This window comes from Carassius carassius, chromosome 42 (genome assembly GCF_963082965.1).
Source record: "Carassius carassius chromosome 42, fCarCar2.1, whole genome shotgun sequence".
NCBI classification, from domain to species: Eukaryota; Metazoa; Chordata; class Actinopteri; order Cypriniformes; family Cyprinidae; genus Carassius; species Carassius carassius.
The window spans coordinates 13,166,481-13,187,565 of NC_081796.1; the positions used below are offsets into that span (position 1 = coordinate 13,166,481).

The 21,085-nt window shown below is 37.1% G+C and overlaps 1 protein-coding gene across 1 annotated transcript in view; it reads right to left on the reverse strand.

The window, feature by feature from the left end:
- Nucleotides 1–2,992: 2,992 nt before the first annotated feature.
- Nucleotides 2,993–21,085, reverse strand: part of LOC132123997 (potassium voltage-gated channel subfamily B member 2-like) — a 118,858-nt gene continuing 100,765 nt past the window's right edge. Inside the window, exon 3 of the mRNA XM_059534714.1 lies at nt 2,993–5,060. Coding sequence (XP_059390697.1) covers nt 3,117–5,060 — 1,944 coding nt within the window. The 3' untranslated portion in view covers nt 2,993–3,116. The remainder of the gene's footprint in view (nt 5,061–21,085) is intronic.

The following is a 21,085-nucleotide window of genomic DNA, read 5'->3' on the forward strand; positions in this document are numbered from 1 at the left end:
AAAATGAAAAGTCTGTCATCAGTTCCTCACCATCATATTTTATTTTTATGTTTATATAATTTGAATAATGTTAGTGCGGCCCAAAACAACACTGAACTCCATTGACTTTCATGGTATAGACAAAATATCAACTATGTTCCACAGAAGAAAGTAAGTCATACAGGTATAGAGGTGAATAAATGATAACAGAATTTTCATTTTTTGGTGAATTATTCCTTTTAAACAGTTGTTGCTGTATATGCAGTATTGAGGAAATTGTAGCAGCTTTAACATGCTGAATAAATATTTCACTCTAAAAACAAATTCCATTCAATTACCATAATAGAGGTGCCTACAGAGAGTGCAAGCCATGCACAAAATTGGTTACAAAACTTCATTCATTGATGACTTAAACCCTCAATATTTATATACAGTATCGGCATGTAATATTTGGACACTTAAATTTGATACAAAATATCACAATAAGTAGCATTTGCAAGATGCCTTTTTTTAAACTAACTGTACTTTCTTTATTTTTGAGTCATTTTTTATACTTTTTCCTACCAGTTTATACTGTACATTGATATTTGACAACCAGAAAGTGTCCAAAACCATCTGTCATAATTTGACTTTTTAATTTTTTTTTTATTTTTTGTTCTTTAAAGAGTGCTTGTGCTATATATTTTTAAAATACATTCAACTTAGTTTGATATTTTGTAAAATTTTGTCCGAATATTTTTTGGGGCCACTGTATATGAGGCATTTAATGCACAGAAGGGAAGCCGACCATCCCGTGGGAATGCATGAGATGGGCCATTATTCAACAGTCTGTCAAAACAAAAACAGGCATGTGACGACATTCTTTTAAAAACAACGACAACAACTGAAACAAGATGATGCGTTCTTTAAATGAAGAAAACATAGACATCTACCATATCAGAAAATTAGTGCCGTAGAAAACCTGAGAACTTAATATTACGCATATCTATTACTTAAAGACCTGATTTTTTCCCCTATAAAAAGTATAATTTTCTGTACAGTGCTATATGAACAAAGCCAACTGATTTATAGCCTTCTCATAAATGTTTATGAGCAGGCGCGTGTCATTTCAACCACCATATGGCAGGAAATTGTGTTCGTGCAGAATTTTGGTTTAGAAAAAATAGAACCACTGTCAGCATTAATTAATAAAACATAAAATACTTTTTATGAGCCCATTCAATAATTTAAAGAGTTTGTTTTTCATATTTCAAATGAACCTGTTTGTAGACATTTATAAAAGACTCTCCTGGTCTGATTTGTCAGAAGAATCCTATTCGAAGAATATAACCAGAGTGATTCTGAGAGCCATAAAGTATTTTTAAAACGTCAAATCTTTTTTTTTAAGTGGTAACACTGATATTTCAAATATTAAAGATATATCATCTGAAAAATACAATTGAAGTCTCTGCCTGTACACCTACAAATCCATTAGACTGTAAATAAAGTGCCACTATTCTTGGCCTGCATAGATTGCAGTATGCTGTATTGCACTTTCCACCATAGTGTAACTGCGAGAGCCAGCTGAAATCTTGATTTCCTCCTCCTCGTCTTTTTCACAATCCTCATTCGGCCCATTCAGATTGTGTGATTTCTCCAAACACAATGTACATTTTGAACAATCAGCCAACCGCCATGCCAAAGCAAGTAATATACATACAGATTTCCAGCAATCTTGGAATAAAGGCAACATAAAATGGATATTCTCTCATGTGACAGGAAAAACATGTCAGCCAGGTGATAATACATAACTCAAAAGAGAACAACATATTCTTGAATACTCCGTTAAACCAGACAGAGGTGAGTTTGTTAAGAAATGACTCAAAGGTCAGGCATCTGAATGATACAGATATGGTGAAATATGAATAATAATGAATCAACTCATGTGAAAAATCTAAACTGTAGTGGCATTTACACTACTGTACTCTTGTCAAAAAAAAATACAAAATAAAAATAAAAATAAGATTAAGTGTGTGTGTGTGTGTGTAAATGAAACCGTAGTTTGTGTTTTGGTCCTTTTGACAATAGCATTACTACTGGGGTTTTGAGTTTTAAAAAGGAAATATGTGAACAACATTTGTAGTTTTTAATGACCAGAACTTCTGATTTGATGGTAAAATTAATCTAACAACACTATATATACTTATTTTATTTTTTAATTTAATTGACTGTTTGATGTGCTATTGAACATTTCAGTATGTAAAGATAAGTTAAGACATACATACCTGCTGTACCCATGTGTTTATATGATATATGTTTAAACCTAAAACAATATTTTTTGAAAGTTGACATCTTAATTTTATCCAGGCATATAGCGATGTATAACATTCAATAAACAATTTACAGCTTTTGTATATTGTCTGATTGCTATTCTCATTTGGCAACTACTGGTGTTTATGTATCTCTGATATTAAGAAAAAAAGTCTGGTCATTAATTTGAGATTTTGATGCTACTAATTTGAGTACCAAACCAGATAGTAAAATAATAATAATAATAAAAGAAAATAAAAACCCCAAATAAATGTGACATTATAGACAATTCCTAGATCATAACACAAACACATCTGCATTAGGTACACATTGCATTTCTACAGAAAGTCATGATATGTTTCAATACGTTGCTACTTTGCAGCTCACGTTTCACAGTCTTTGATGAAAATTCCCTCTTTAAAACAGAAAAAAAGGCTAAAGTAAACCCTTTTGACGTCTACTATGCCCTCTGTGGCTATGTGCATTGCCATTGGTGTAGTCTCTATATTTACCGTGGAGTGCTCTCAGCAAACTAAGCACCGTAAAACAGCTTTGTTAATATGCATGCTCTTGTAGATCTGGCCCTTTATGGCTCTGACTGTCATTATAAAATCATAAAACAAGTGAAAATGTAAAATGTACAAGTATGTCTACAGTGTCCTCATTGTTGGTAAATACATGCTTAACAAGCCTCTCGTTTGCACCCGCATCCTCCAGGTCATTTGCATTATTGACAATGACACAATTACAAGGGACTTTTCATGCCATGCAAAATTAACTTTCAGACCACATCTGCGTGCCCTTTTCTCCACCAGTGCGCTCCACTCTGTATGAATGTCAAGTCACAGTCACATACCGGTTTCGCAAGATGGCGAGTGATTGCCATCCCCCGGCATTAGATGGATCTCTGGCGTAAACATGTGGTTCTCTACTTTGTGTTCACTTTGGTTAGAGTCTGGCTTTTCCTCTCCATTACCACCAACTACCACTTGAGTGCAGTTCTGTGCTGCTAGTTTGGATGAGGAGATGGCTGCGGAAGCCACTGCCATTGAGTTCTGTTCCTTGTGATAATCCTGTTCCTCCAGGTTTCCCAGAAGCAGCGCTGTCTCCCCAGGATGGTATCCACCAGCTAGTATCTTTGGAGAAAGAACCAAGCCTTTCACTGGGATACTTCCCAGTATTTCAGAATCCGAACAGAGTGGAGAGCATTCTCCCTCCGGGGAGTCATCTTCCAGAAGACTGTTGTTGATATCCTGTGGAGAAGATGTGTTGGGTGGTGTTAGAGGAGCGTCCTCTGGTGTTTCTATGAAGTTGACTTTGAGGTCCTTTGTCTTCATTGTATTTGTGCCTCTAATGGAGCTTCTGATGTTTTCTATGACCTCACTGAAGTTCTCACCATCTGGTCGCTTGTCATTGTCTTGGTTGAGAGTCTCAGTGTTCTCCTCCGGACTCATGTCAAAGGGTGTCAGCTGGCCGAAATGAAGGTGCGGAGGTACTTTCAGTTGCCTTTGCTGAACCTGCTCTGCTGTATAAGAAGAGGTGGTGGATGCCTTCTCACCCTGTCCAAATTCAGCGGTGCAACTTGCAAAGCTGTCAACGCTGGATATGCTCCTGACATCGGTTACTGGTCTTTCCTTGGGTTGCCGTTGGGTGGCCGTCGGGACTCCCTTCATCTCCAACTCTACCTTGTGGTTTGACACACCTGCAGGTTGTGTGCTGTCGACTATGTTGAGATCTGAGAAGGACTGTGTCCTTGCCATCTGGTTATACATTTCCTCCAGCTTCTGAGCATTCAGATGCTGTGGACTTGGCGTTCTGACATATTCCCGTGAGCCGTTTGGGCCACTCTCAGGAAACTTCTTGTCAAAGGATCTGAGGCTGATATCCGAGGATGTGCGCTGTGGAACACCCCACCGGCTCGGAGAAAGGTGGTTGTCCATTGGCTGTTTATCCTCACTTTTGTCCACGGCGACATCCATTAGCTCCATACTTCTTGCTAAGGCATCTTTCAGGTTCATTGAGACAATGCTGCCGTTTCTCTTGGCTCGTTCTAAGGCTTCTCTTCTCTTGATGGCTTTTTCCTGTCGTTTCTGCTCCTTGTAGAACTCAGAGAAGTTATTCACAATAATAGGGATGGGTAAGGCAATGACCAGAACACCAGCAATGCAGCAAAGTCCACCGACTATTTTGCCAAGCAGAGTCTGTGGATAAATATCTCCATAGCCCACTGTAGTCATGGTGATTGTAGCCCACCAAAACGAAGCTGGGATGCTGGTAAATTTGGTTGCATCCTCATCCTTCTCTGCAAAGAATACCAAACTTGAGAATATCATGATTCCCATGGCTAAGAACAATATAAGTAAGCCGAGCTCATTATAGCTGCGCCTGAGGGTGAATCCAAGAGATTGCAGTCCTGTTGAATGTCTTGCCAACTTCAGAATCCTCAATATTCTCATGATGCGGAATATCTGCACCACCCTCCTCACGTTCTGGAACTGCAGCACACTTTTGTTTGACTCAGTCAGAAAAATAGTGACATAGTAGGGTAATATAGCTAATAAGTCAATGACATTTAGTGGCCCTTTGAAGAATTTCCACTTGTTTGGCGATGACAGGAAGCGCAGGAGATACTCCATTGTAAACCATGCAATACACACGGCTTCAACGTGAGCGAGTTGAGGATTGTCATTGGCTTGGCCAAATTCATCTGTCACTTGAAGTTCAGGCAAGGTGTTCAGGGAAAGTGCTATTGTTGAAAGAATGATGAACAGAATGGATATGATGGCCAATATCTGCAAGAGAAAGAAAAAATTATCAAAGATTAAGTAATTATAATTTTTTCTTGAACACTTTTGGTTCATTATTCAAAATGTACAAACGAATCCTCAGACCAAAAGATTTTGTTCAATGCTTAAGATTAACTTGCAAAAATATATTTAGTTAAAATGTGTACTCGCTTATGCAATGAAAGCACAAGAGCACAAAGCCTTTCTGTCTCTCTCTTTATAAATACAAACACATAACTTTTTTTCCTTAAAATAATGTTTGTATGGATCCAATCAAATGAAAGGCAAATCCATTTTAGTGGACAATTAAATAGAAAGTTTAACTATCTTTTTAATTTTCTACTAAAATTCGGTTTTTATTCCAGGATCCATTCACTTTACAATTGAACATTGTTGGCACCAAGATTAAAGCTTAAAAAAATAGTCTGAGTGTATTTGTTTTTGTTTTAAAAGCAATCACCAAACTTTCTTATGCATGCCTTTTCTCGTGTGAACTTTATGTATCTCAAGCATCATGATCAACTGGTCATAGAACAGCTCTGGAAAATTTGATAACATAAAAACACAGTAAATCCATTTTGTTATGATTAGAGGAGTTAGATTTCATGTGTGTTTTATTTGTGTGTTGTACGTGGGTCCGGAAACCATAAAAATAAGGGTACACATAAAACTAGTACAAAAATAGCATCCCATTTTCTTTGATTACCTGTGCTGAAGGGGACCTCAATGAATGAGCAAGCATATGCCATGGAAATCAAACATGAGCATGAATGAAGTGACACAGCTCTCTGCCCATAAATGGCTTCAGTAAATGAATGAGTGGGAGGATCAAGCATGAGCAGACCTTCCTGCCATTATTGACCAACTTCAGGTTGAGCTTTTCCAATCAAAGAAGGTTGAAGGAAACAGCCGTCCCTTCACCCACATATTTCTCACTGCAGCCTTTCTGCTGGGAGTATTTCATTCAACATGCACCACATGTTTTATGACATTGTGACAATGTACAAACTAAAACACTAAGAGCTCAGCTACAAAACAAGCAGCAAATTCAAATGATGTCATATATCGTTAAACATCTCTAGAATTTCTGGCTCCTTTTGCATAATGCAAAATGGTAAATCAGGTACTTAAGTGTCTTGTGTAACTAATTTATCTTCCTTTACAAATATTGATTCATTGTCGATGTATAACCGCATGCTAATGTTCCATTTCCTGTGGTGTACCATGACTCTATTACATAAGTTTGTGCCGTGTATAGCTGTGAAACTGCAGGAGACAGTTTTATGTACAAGTAACATTTCCTTGCTTTGCTACAGTATTTGATAAAAAATAACCATAATATTATATTATATATTCAGATATGTATTAAAAAATAATAATAATGTAAAAATGTTTAAAATAATATTTACTAATAACTAAAATAATGAAATTTGGTGCTGAATATTTATTTCATTTAATATACTTAGCAGTATTGTTAATTTGATTTAATTTAAAATTTAAATAAATCTCTAATTAATCTCTAGAGGTCAAAATAGCAGCGGACAAAAGGCTAATTTTCTTCTTTTCTTCTGTTGAACATAAAATAAGATATTTTGAATAAAATAGGTCAGCAAACAGTTATTTTTAGTTGACATTTAGAACTTTTTTATTCTATTGACAGTCATGGGTCTTAAATAAATATTTTCATCACTACTATTCAAAAGTTTTGGTTCAGTTTGATTTCTTAAAAATGAATTAATACTTTTTATTTCACAAAAAGGGCTCATAGTCCTCTCTTTGTTGATTTCCACTCTATTGTTCTTGCAATATTAATGCAAATCATCCTGTATATCCGCGGTGGTGAATAAAGTGATAGTGATGTCATAAAGGGAGTGGCTTAAGTGCCCACTTACTTAAACCACTGAATCTGTCCAATATTAAGCCGACCGCATACATGGTTGAACCATAATATAATGCATGCTCAAGACCAAAGATCTCGCCATGAAATGAGCTAATGCATTTTATCTCAGTCCACAGAGTTCCCACTGTTCTACATTTTGTAAAGCAAGAGCGACAGGAACTATTATAATAAGCACTCGATGGAAACCTATTAGCAGCATGTCCCATCAGTCAAGCATGGATTTTCTGAAGAAGTGTGAAGTCATGGTGTTCCGAGGACACTGAGTGCCATCTCACTTTTACTCTCCTGAGCAACTTCATTCCCATTCCGGATTACAACATTATCAACGTGTCCTGTATCTGCACTGCATGCACTTGTCCATACGCAATGAGGTGTGGAATTAAATTAGCACCTAAAGTCATAAGTACAAACCAGATTCCAAAGAAGTTGGGACACTGTACAAATTGTGAGTAAAAAAGGAATGGAATAATTTACAAATCTCATAAACTTATATTTTATTCAAAATAGAATATAGATTACATATCAAATGTTGAAAGTGAAACATTTTTAAATGTCATTCCAAATATTGGCTCATTTTGGATTTCATGAGAGCTACACATTCCAAACAAGTTGGGACAGGTAGCAATAAGAGGCCAGAAAAGTTAACAAGGAACAGATGAAGGACCCATTTGCAACTTATTAGGCAAGGCAAGGCAAGTTTACTTATACAGGTCCTTCTCAAAAAATTAGCATATTGTGATAAAGTTCATTATTTTCCATAATGTAATGATAAAAATTAAACTTTCATATATTTTAGATTCATTGCACACCAACTGAAATATTTCAGGTCTTTTATTGTTTTAATACTGATGATTTTGGCATAAAGCTCATGAAAACCCAAAATTCCTATCTCAAAAAATTAGCATATCATGAAAAGGTTCTCTAAACAAGCTATTAACCTAATCATCTGAATCAACCAATTAACTCTAAACACCTGCAAAAGATTCCTGAGGCTTTTAAAAACTCCCAGCCTGGTTCATTACTCAAAACCGCAATCATGGGTAAGACTGCTGACCAGAAGGCCATCATTGACACCCTCAAGCAAGAGGGTAAGACACAGAAAGAAATTTCTGAACGAACAGGCTGTTCCCAGAGTGCTGTATCAAGGCACCTCAGTGGGAAGTCTGTGGGAAGGAAAAAGTGTGGCAAAAAACGCTGCACAAAGAGAAGAGGTGACCGGACCCTGAGGAAGACTGTGGAGAAGGACCGATTCCAGACCTTGGGGGACCTGCGGAAGCAGTAGACTGAGTCTGGAGTAGAAACATCCAGAGCCACCGTGCACAGGCGTGTGCAGGAAATGGGCTACAGGTGCCGCATTCCCCAGGTCAAGCCACTTTTGAACCAGAAACCACGGCAGAAGCGCCTGACCTGGGCTACAGAGAAGCAGCACTGGACTTTTGGACAAATTTGGCATGTCATTCGGAAATCAAGGTGCCAGAGTCTGGAGGAAGACTGGGGAGAAGGAAATGCCAAAATGCCTGAAGTCCAGTGTCAAGTACCCACAGTCACTGATGGTCTGGGGTGCCATGTCAGCTGCTGGTGTTGGTCCACTGTGTTTTATCAAGGGCAGGGTCAATGCAGCTAGCTATCAGGAGATTTTGGAGCACTTCATGCTTCCATCTGCTGAAAAGCTTTATGGAGATGAAGATTTCATTTTTCAGCACGACCTGGCACCTGCTCACAGTGCCAAAACCACTGGTAAATGGTTTACTGACCATGTTATTACTGTGCTCAATTGGCCTGTCAACTCTCCTGACCTGAACCCCATAGAGAATCTGTGGGATATTGTGAAGAGAAAGTTGAGAGACGCAAGACCCAACACTCTGGATGAGCTTAAGGTCGCTATCGAAGCATCCTGGGCCTCCATAACACCTTAGCAGTGCCACAGGCTGATTGCCTCCATGCCACGCCGCATTGAAGCAGTCATTTCTGCAAAATGATTCCCAACCAAGTATTGAGTGCATAACTGAACATAATTATTTGAAGGTTGACCTTTTTTGTATTAAAAACACTTTTCTTTTATTGGTCGGATGAAATATGCTAATTTTTTGAGACAGGCATTTTGGGTTTTCATGAGCTGTATGCCAAAATCATCAGTATTAAAACAATTAAAGACCTGAAATATTTCAGTTGGTGTGCAATGAATCTAAAATATATGAAAGTTAAATTTTTATCATTACATTATGGAAAATAAGGAACTTTATCACAATATGCTAATTTTTTGAGAAGGACATTTCGTACACAATGGTAATTCAAAGTGCTTAACATAAAAGAAAGTAAAATAACCATGAAGAAAAAATAATAAAAATAAAAAAGCAATTTTAAAACTTTGGAAAAATTATTTAAAAATGGACTTATTTAAAATGAATTGAAAACAGTTAAAAATAAAAAATGATTTTACATAAAATACAGTGAATACGTAAAATACAGTGCAATTGGTTCGGACATCGCACAGTGCTCATTCAATATATGCACAGCTAAACAGGTGAGTTTTGAGTCTAGATTTAAATGTGACTAATGTTGACAACTGCAGGCGGCATAGTAACGAAAGGCGGACTCCCCTTGTTTTGTGTGAACCCTTGGTATTTCTAACTGACTCGATCCTAATAACCTGATTGGTCTATTAGGTTCATATTCGGTGAACATATCTGCAATATATTTCAGTCATAGGTCATTGAGTGATTTATAAACAAGTAAAAATACTTTTAAATCAATCCTAAATGTAACTGGAAGCCAGTATAAGGACCTGAGGACTGGTTTGATATGTTCAGATTTTCTGGTTCTAGTCAGAATCCTGGCAGCAGCGTTCTGGATGAGCTGCAGCTGTCTAATGGTCTTTTTGGGAAGGCCGGTGAGGAGCCCATTACAATAGTCCACCCTGCTGGTGATAAAGGCATGAACAAGTTTTACCAAGTCTTGACTGGAAACAAAACATCTAATTCTTGCAATGTTTTTTAGATGATAGTATGCTGATTTAGTTACTGCTTTGACATGACTACTGAAACTAAGGTCTGTCTCCAGAATCACAACAAGATTTCTGACTTCCTGATTAGGTAAATTGATGACATGATTGAGTATAAAAAGAGCCTCTTAGAGTGTCAGTGTCTCTCAGAAGTCAAGTTGGGCTAAGGATCACCAATTCCCCCAATGCTGCGGCGAAAAATAGTGGAGCAATATCAGAAAGGAGTTTCTCAGAGAAAAATTGCAAAGAGTTAGAAGTTATCATCGTCTACAGTGCATAATATCATCCAAAGATTCAGAGAATCTGGAACAATCTCTGTGCGTAAGGGTCAAGGCCTGAAAACCATACTGGATGCCCATGATCTTCGGGCCCTTAGACACCACTGCATCACATACAGGAATGCTACTGTAATGGAAGTCACAACATGGGCTCAGGAATACTTCCAGAAAACATTGTTGGTGAACACAATCCACCGTGCCATTCGCTGTTGCCAGCGAAAACTCTATAGGTCAAAAAAGAAGCTATCTTAACATGATCCAGAAGTGAAGGCATTTTCTCTGGGCCAAGGCTCATTTAAAATGGACAGTGGCAAAGTGGAAAACTGTTTTGTGGGCAGACGAATTAAAATTTGAAGTTCTTTTTTGGAAAACTGGGACGCCATGTCATCTGGACTAAAGAGGACAAGGACAACCCAAGTTGTTATCAGTGCTCAGTTCAGAAGCCTGCATCTCTGATTGTATGGGGTTGTATGTGTGTGTGTGGCATGGGCAGCTTACACATCTGGAAAGGCACCATCAATGCTGAAAGGTATATCCAAGTTCTAGAACAACATATGCTCCCATCCAGATGTCATTTTAAATAAATCAAAAGTCTCTTTCAGGGAACACCTTGCATTTTCCAACATGACAATGCCAGACCACATACTGCATCAATTACAACATCAAAATGCTTTTTTGTATGAGTAAAATGACAGTTTAATCAATGACAGCAAGTGCAAAATTATATCAAATATTCAAACATTTTACAGATTTTTGAATTTACATATTAATATCTAGGTCAAATCTAATTTAAGATGATAAAAGAAACATTTAAATGATGAGTGCAAAAGTATAAAATTACATGAAATAGGACATTGAAATTGTAGTCTTAAAATGAACTAAAACCAAAATATATGAATATGTCGTGACCAAATATTAACAAAATATATATGTATTTTTGTATTTTGTATAAATATTTTGTAAAAAAAAAAACATTGTATGTATTTACAGTGTGGGAAATATTTATTTGACCCTCTGCTGATTTTGTACATTTGCCCACTTACAAAGAAATGAAGGGTCTCTAATTCTAATGGTAGGTTTATTTTAAAGTATAGAGACAGATTACCAGATTACTTTGTGCAGAAAGCCTTGTTGGCAAGCACAGAGGTAAGATGTTTTTTTTGTAGTTGGTCACCAGGTTTGCAGACATCTCAGGAGGGATTTTGATCCACTCCTCTTAACAGATCCTCTCTCAATCCTTCAGGTTTTTCGGCTGTCATTTGGCAATTCAAAGTTTCAGCTTCCTCCACACATTTTCTGTAGGATTGAGGTCTGGAACCGGCTAGGCCACTCCATGATCTTAATCTGCTTGTTCTTGAGCCACTCCTTTGTTTCCTTGGCGGTATGTTTTGGGTCATTGTAGTCCTTGAAGACTTATCCATGACCCATCTTCAGTGTTCTGGCTGAGGGAAGGAGGTTCTCGTCCAAGATTTTACAGCCCTGTTCATTTACCCCTCAATGCAGTGAAGCCGTTCCGTATCCTTAGAAGAAAAAAAAAATCATTATGTTCTTTCTCAAACTTTACACGGGCCTGTACATGTGCCTTCCTGAGCAGGGGGACTTTGCGGATGCTGCAGGTGCAGGCTGCAGGTGAATTGCGGCGTAGTGTGTTACCAATGTTTTGCTTGGTGACTGTGGTCCCAACTGCCTTAAGATCATTAACAAGCTCCTCCTGTGTAGTTCTGGGCTGATCCCTCACCTTTTTATGATCATCCTTACCTCACCAGGCAAGATCTTGCACGGAGCTCCAGACCAAGGCCAATTGATGGTTGTTATGTATTTCTTCCTTTTCCGAATAATCGCACCAACAGTTGTCTCTTTCTCACCAAGCTTCTTGCTGATAGTCTTGTAGCCCATTCCTGCCTTGTGCAGATCTACAATTGTGTCTCTGACATCCTTTGACAGCTCTTTGGTCTTGCCCATCCTGACCTGGTGGGAGAGGTTGGAATGGAAGATATAGTTTGTGTGGACAGATGTCTTATACACCTAACGAGCTGACATTAGGAGTACCTTATTAAAGTAACAGGACTAATCTGTGTTCCACATGGGCAAATAACCAATCTGTGGGAGACAGCATTCTTGCTGGTTGGTAGGGGATCAAATACTTATTTCACTCACTGAAATACAAATCAATCTCTAACCTTTATATAATGTGTTTTGTTCTGGATTTTTTTGGTTGGTGTTCTGTCTCTGTCTGCTAAAATAAGCTTACCATAAAAATTACAGACCCTTAATTTCTTTGTAAGTGGGCAAACTTACAAAATCTGCAGGGGATCAAATACATATTTTGCCCACTGTATATATATATATATATATATATATATATATATATATATATATATAGATTTCCAAAACTGATGCAAATAATCAAAGGGAATATTCCCATGCTGGCTGATGTTTCTCAGACTGGTTTGTGTCTCTGGAATCTGAATGAGGAGAGCAAATAAAATAAATCCCACATCAACCTCTGCTTATGGCCTAAGTCTCACTGACTGCTCTGACAAGCTCAAGAGTCTTTGGTCACACCAAACCCAGAAAAACCAAGGCTTGAGTAAGCAGCTTTGAACACATTTTCTCAATCCAAATCTTTCCATTTAAAGATGTTCAAAAGGAAAGATGTGGTGAAAAAATCCAGCCAAACCAGCAAAAGCATGAAACATCCCCTTGCTTTATGGTCCCAAGGTTTTAATCACCTGTCATTTTAATCACCTGTCACCTCTTCCATCCAGCCCTAAGAATAGGCTCTTCCACAGAGTCTCTAACTCCTATTCAGCCACCTGTCACCAGGGACAGTCATGTAATTTCCTGTCTTTCTGTGCTGTGGTTGGGCTTCACCTGCATGCCATGCAAGAAAAACAACATGGGCCACACCAATCTGTATGTCAACTAAGAGAGGTTATTGATTGAGTACACATCACATTATGGACACTGCACAGAGCAAGCGCTGCCAAGCCATATCGATCGGCCACTTTGTACATTATCGTGCCTGATGTGCCTCGAACTGGGACAGTTTGCTGTCCCGTATCATCAATATGCACTCCACAGATTGGGCTACTTCTTAAGCATGGGATCAATTCTTGTCATTCTGGCTAGGGAAATGCTGAAGGATCATCCAATGTGAGACTCAAATATTGTTATTAACTTTTTTTATTAAGATTAACTGGAAATATATGATGCTTGCCGTTCCAGGTGAAAGATACTGTCCTTGTGGAGAGTGGCATTGTAAAGCCTTATATAGATTATGAGCTTGCTTCATAAAAACAAAAGACCAACAGGCAATAATACATATTCAGGCAGAATGCCAGTTATGAAATGTTAGTTGGCATCAGTAAAAATGTTATAGAACTGCAGTAGTTAAATGTCAAATAGCGTTTTTAATGTTAAAATTAAAACTTTTACATTTTTGGTAACTAAAATAAAACTTAAATAATATAAACTATAAATATCAGACATTAAAAACAAAACAAAAAAACAAACAAACTAAAATTAAACTTACAGAAAGTTCCCATGTTAAGAGAAACTGTAGTTCAAGACTAAAAGTGAACATGCATTTACTCATCTCACTTGCACAAAAACAGATTCAATATTCATCAAAATGAATAACTACTTTGAAAAGATAACTCAGAACTTTATGCAAACCTTATTGTTAAATAACACAAATATCCGTATACTTGACCCATTTCATTTTATTAACCAGTATGTTTGCTGCTGACCTTCAATGATCCAGTTCAACCACACTAATAAGCAAAAATGACTTTAGCGTGGTGTAGTGATGTAGAAGAATGTGTTGAACTTTCTTCTCTTGCGTCCTATTCTTCATGCAATCCAGAATGGCAGAGAAGCTGAAAGGTTTGTTTAAGCTTTTAAAATGTACATTTGGAAGATATATCTAACAAAAGATATATCTTTGAAAAATACAAAAAAATTAAAATAAAATAAATACATTTAAATTTACATTTTCTTCAGCCTCACTTTTGGTGTGAAAGGGTTTTTACATCTGCCATAGATATAACTTTTTTATATTAAAAACAAACAAGCAAGCCTAGGCCAGATGATAGGAAGTAATGAAAACGTAAAAACTCTCAACAAAACTCCTTTTTAGGGACTAACACAATACTGTAAAGCATAACCTTTAAAAGTAACCTTCCCCAACACTGCTGATATTATTGTCACGGGAGGAAAATAATTTTTTAAAGCTTTTGTTTTTGCCAGAGAATCTTTGAGTTCACTCTGTAAAACATTTGCGTTCTTTTGTAAAACTATTGCATTTTCCTAAAAAAAAAATTTGTACCATCACCATGTTCCTTTAGGGGCTCCATACACCTGAAATTGTAATGCTCTGTGTTTTTGTTTCCAGCATTTTCTTTTTATGCAGTTTATTTCTTATTTATCACTCTAATCATGGCATATCAGCTCCAAACCCTCGAAGTAAGTGTGCAAGTGTCAAAGAATGTGAATGAGAGGTGCTGGCAGCACCTTTTAAACACAATATCCATATCTAAAGTTAGCAGTTAATAAGCATTGATTTATCCTGACAAATCTTTTTTTTTTTTATGTGGCAAATTAAATTAAATGAATGGTAATGTTGCTGAGCTTCAGGGGGTCCATATGTTTGACTGCCATGGTAAATACGCATGAAGTGACTGGGTACTGAGTACAGAGAGCTCCGCTCCCGTCCATCCCAGGCTAAGCTCCTCAATGTTGATACCTAGGAGACTTTATTGTCTGGGCTATAAAATTTTTTGGTTGTACAAGCTCCAAGGTTTTTAGGATTTTGGGAGCCAAGCCAATCCCATTCAGTCTCAGCAAGAGCAATGACCGCTGATCCATAAATGCTGAAGAAAAACTATGGAAAAATAAAGTCAGGGGTGTCAAGAAGCCCACAAATGATATTTCATGATGAAAATATAGATATGCTCCACTGAATGCTTGGTCTACAAATTACACCACTTCCTCAAAGTCCTGACAACCCTACTGTGGATTCCCTGAATGTAAAGTAGGAATCCATCGATGTACTTGATTAAATTCAGTCCTTTGTGTGTAATGCTCTGGCTGTTTTCAATTAATGATGCTAATGAAGACAACATTTACCCTCCTCATTTTCCTTTAACAATTCCTAATATGATCGATAATGAGCCTTGATATGCTTTACTGAATATTTCATCACCACTCAGAATGTCTTGTAAATGTTCTTGCTTAATCCTAAAGTTCACTAATACAGACGTCTCTTATCACTTTGGAGACATAAGGAAAAGACAGAAGTGCAAACAAAACATCTTTTTTTTTTTTTTTTTTTTTTAAATCAATTTGACAAATGAGTGTCATGTATAATGGATGCACTCTTGTAAAAGGTTGCAGGGAAACCCTGGAGCCACAGCTTCTAGTATAATGGCTTTCCAATGGGTAAATCTAATTAGACTGAAAGTGCTAGCTATTAGATCTCATTGACTCACCTAGCTATTCACAGCACCGCTGGCATTGTCTCATTTTAAACCTTTGGTCTATTGTAGCCTGGCGCTTGACATCTTCTCTACAATGTCTGTCCTTCTGTCTTTGACAGATGCCAATACTATTGATACAGCTTCTGTCAAAGCTTTCGTCAAAGGCTTAGGGAGAACTAGCCTTAAGCTTCAATGCAAGCCAATGCTTTGAATGAAGCAGTAAATACCCTTGTAAATGTTGAACGGGAGGTTCTCAGATGGATTGATGGGTGGGGGGAGTGGAAGAAAACTTGCTGTCATATTATGAAAGTTGAGCCAAGTTTCAAGAAATACCTTAATAGAACCGCAGTGTCCCACAATGTACCTGCTAATCCATACGGTTCTTCTTTGAGCTGTCATCCACAAAAAATGCAAAAGTGAAAATAAATAAATAAATAAATAAATATTTATGATGCAGTTATGTCTGGGTCATATAGGCTATGTTAAACAATGATATTATTATTATTTTATTAATCACATTACAATTAGATCTCAGCATTTTGATGGTATTCTGTAGCCAATTAGCCTGAAAATTATTTAATGCAAGTGTTTTTGTTTTACCAAAATTAAATGATTAAAATAATTACAGTATCTGATTAAAACAAGAGAGAAAAAAAGACAAACATTAATGATAAACTTTAAAAACTTTTAAAAATAGAAATGTTGCCTTGGCAGCTAATTGTAATAAGTTAAAGTTCTAAAATGACTAAAACTGAAACAAAAATAGAGCTATACTGAAATATATATTTAAAAATTACAAAAGTTTATACCAAAATTACTAAATCAAACTAAAATGAAAACTGAAATGATAAAAATCTAATCAAATTCAAAATTTTAATAAATATTATAACAGTATATAAATATTAATACAAGACTGATGCAAAAGAAAAATTCAGTAAAAATCTATTCAAAGCAAGACATTAAATGAAAACAAGCCATAATGTAACTGAGTCATATTCATTTTTTTTGCACCAATAAAACAGTAATATTTACAGAAATATTAATACATTTTACTAAACCACAAAACATGCCACATGGAGACATCCAATTCATCTTTGACTAGGATTTCAATGAACGGACAGATTCAAGACAATTAATCAAACTTACCAGTTCTAAAGGTGTTTTTGCTATTGAAAATTAAACCAGAGATGCTATGAAACCACTCTCATGTTGATAGATAGGCCTAAATGTTATATATAATATAAATCACCTGAAAATATTCTCAATATTCGTTTTTGCTTCATATTGCACCAAATAAATATATTGTGATTACATTATATATATTGATCAGCCCTTGTTGCACTGTTGCACCATTGAAAGAACACACTGGATTCTCTGTGCTTATAAAAAAATTGCTTATGCATTGTCACCCAAGAGGCAAAGTTTTTGTATTTATGATGTCTTCAGGACCCCTTCAAGACACTGGAAGCACACAACAGGCCAGAGCATCCTTCCTTTTAAACCTTACTTCCAATTTTACTTGCAGTAATTTAAACTCCTTATATTCAAAGCAGGGCACTCTTTTTTTTTTGTCTTGTAACTATGCAATGGCACTCGGGGGGTTCCATCAATCTATACCTTAAAATGTGAAGCTCAGTTCATGAGCAGCATCTCTAGCTGTGTGGGCTGATAGGGCATAAAAGGAACCGTAATTAATAACAGATTCACTCCCACTCACTGGTCATCCTTGCTTTCTTTCTTTCTTTCTTTCTTTCTTTCTTTCTTTTGGATGTTTTGCAAGCTATCAGGGTTTCAGAGTTGTGCAGCTAAGAGCTGTGAGCTACTGCTTTGTGGGAAGAGATGCCCTTGTAACTTTAACTAATTGGTGTTTCTATTCACTGTGAAGCATTTTCAGAGATGGATGACTTGAGATTTCCCTCTCTCACATTCCACAAGCTCTTCTCTGGTGCTTTTCCAAGTAATGATAGCCTCTTAAATACCATCTCTTGCAGAATGCCATCTGTTCTCTGAACATATTCAAGGTCTGTTGCTGAATTTTGCATATTTCTAATTTCTTCACCACTTGCAAGAACCATGTCACCTACAGAAAATAGGCATAATCTAGTATGCGTCTGTTCAAATACACAAAACTAATGAGGCAGATCAGCTCTGGACCTGTGGACTAATTAGGGAAATACAGTAAAATTACTGATACATACAGTAGGAAATCACAAGAATAACAATCAGGATCACACAGAATCTGCACATTTTTTTTTTACAAAATCATGGGTTTGCTTATTACATATTTTGGTGAATTTGATTCATGCTTTCAGCTACCATTAAGACACATTTCACCTATTTAAATCCACTTAACAGGATTTTACCCTAAAATAAATAGCTATAAACTGTGAAAAAATCATCAGATTCTGGGCCGGCTAAGTAAGGGATAATGTACATCCAGCCGGTTGTTATCTCAGAATAAACCCCATAAGGGTGATCAGATCTTGTATCAGCCTGAAGGGGTTTATTCTGAGATAACAACTGACTGGATGTACAGTATCATGCTTATTACATGGCTATAAAGATTTGTTTTGACATAATGTTTAAATTATTACTTAAGTCTTCCATTGTAGCATACAGTAGTTAAGTGTTTTCAGTCACAAGATGGTGCAGACTGTCAACAATAGCGGAGTGACTCATTAAGCATACAAGCAGGGAGCGATTTGCCGGGGGGGGGGGGGGGGGGGGATGCTTGGATTTCCCCCTTTCTTGTCAATGTATCCCTGCCTCTGCTTAATTATTTATACTTTGACTTTTTTCCTGCGGGTGTCGCTGTTGGACAGTGTTTTCTCTACTTCCTGTTGGCCTTCTGTAGCAAATCGTAGCTCCGTGTAGCTTTTTTTATTTTATTTTTTCTCTAGATTCTTTATCTTACTATCACTCTCTGTTTTTTAAAGTGGTAAAATCTAACTTAATTCACACCATATTTCTGATATTATCGATCAATCTTATCAGATTAACTTTGATCGTTTTATTTTATATCCGTGAGTGCAGTACACCTGCAAAGCGTTAGCACTCGTTAGCTTGTCATTAGCGTTTTCATTCGAACCTATCGCTGTTTTCTTTTCTCCTCTCCTCTCTCTCGCTCCAGTTTTTCACAAGTTCATCAAACAACCGCAGTAAGAATATTTCATCAAGCACGGTGAGTAATGGCTTCTCCTGTTATTGTTACTTGCACCTCTTGCCACATGTACAGTTTATCTATCTCTGTCACTGATGAGGGATTCACATGTGATAAATGCAGGGAAATAGTTAGGCTGACAGAGAAGATTTCAGAATTAGAGACACGCATCCAAACTTTAATTGAGGACAGTAAGAATGTTAGGGCTCCAGATACGGCTTTGGATGCGTCTAGTTCAGGGATTCCTCTACATTATTTGGTTCCGGAAACAGAGCCCCTGCAGCAGGGCAACTGGGTGACGGTGAGGCAGCGTAGTCGTGGGTCAAAACACCGCTCTTCTGTTTCGATCAAAACATTAAACAGGTTCTCCCCACTCAGTGATGCACCCACTGAGGAACCTGATGAAAGTGCTCTAGTTATTGGTGATTCTATTGTGCGGAACGTGAATATAGAGACACCAGCCACCATAGTCAAATGTTTACCGGGAGCCAGAGCGCCTGACATCTTGGCAAATTTAAAAGTGCTGGCTAATGCTAAACGTAAATACAGTAAGATTGTTATTCATGCCGGTGCTAATGATGTTAGACTTCGCTAGTCGGAGATCACTAAAAATAACATTAAAGAGGTGTGTGAACTTGCAAGCACGATGTCAGACACTGTAATATGCTCTGGTCCCCTCCCTGCTTACCGTGGTGAATGGATGCATAGCAGATTGTCATCACTCAATGGCTGGATGTCTAAGTGGTGCCCACAGAAAAACATAGGTTTCATAGAAAATTGGATGAGCTTTTGGGTCAGACCTGACCTGTTTAAAAGAGATGGTCTTCATCCCTCCTGGGGTGGTGCCACTCTTCTCTCTAAAAATATGGCAAATAGTCTTAGTGTTTATACTTGACCAACTGGGGCCCAGGTCAGGAAGCAGACAGACTGGCTAAACCGACTGTCTGCTAGCTGCCTCCCGTCACAGAGGTCAGTTAATTCTCAGCACATAGAGACTTTTTCACCTAGATATCACACTATAGAGACTGTGTCTGTTCCCCGAACTAGAAAATACAAAAAACATCCAAACCAAGTTAAGATTAAAAATTTAATTGAGGTTCAACAAATAAAAAACAGAAACAATATGTATAAACAGATGATAAAGCTTGGCTTATTGAATATCAGATCCCTTTTTACAAAAACACTTGTAAATAATAGGATCACTGATCATAATATAGATGTACTCTGTTTGACAGAAACCTGGCTAAAACCTGATGATTACATTATTTTAAATGAGTCCACCCCCCAAGATCACTGTTATAAACATGAGCCGCGTCTAAAAGGCAAAGGTGGAGGTGTTGCTTCAATTTATAACAATGTTTTCAGGATTTCTCAGAGGGCATCAAGTATAACTCGTTTGAAGTAATGGTGCTTCATATAACATTATCCAGAGAAACAAATGTTAATGATAAATCCCCTGTTATGTTTGTACTGGCTACTGTATACAGGCCACCAGGGCACCATACATACTTTATTAAAGAGTTTGGTGATTTTACATCTGAGTTAGTTCTGGCTGCAGATAAAGTTTTAATAGTTGATAATTTTAATATCCATGTTGATAATGAAAAAGATGCATTGGGATCAGCATTTATAGACATTCTGAACTCTATTGGTGTTAGACAACACGTTTCAGGACCTACTCATTGTCGAAATCATACTCTAGATTTAATACTGTCACATGGAATTGATGTTGATGGTGTTGAAATTATTCAGCCAAGTGATGATATCTCAGATCATTATTTAGTTCTGTGCAAACTTCATATAGCCACAATTGTAAATTCTATTTCTTGTTACAAGTATGGAAGAACCATCACTTCTACCACAAAAGACTGCTTTTTAAGTTATCTTCCTGATGTAACCAAATTCCTTAGCATATCCAAAACCTCAGAACAACTTGATGATATAACAGAAACTATGGACTCTCTCTTTTCTAGCACTTAAATAAAGTTGCTCCTTTACGCTTAAGGAAGGTTAAGGAAAACAGTTTGACACCATGGTTTAATGAGCATACTCGCACCCTAAAGAGAGCAGCCCGAAAAATGGAGCGCAGCTGGAGGAAAACAAAACTAGAGGTATTTCGTATTGCTTGGCGGGAAAGTAACATATCCTACAGAAAAGCATTAAAAACTGCTAGATCCGATTACTTTTCTTCTCTTTTAGAAGAAAACAAACA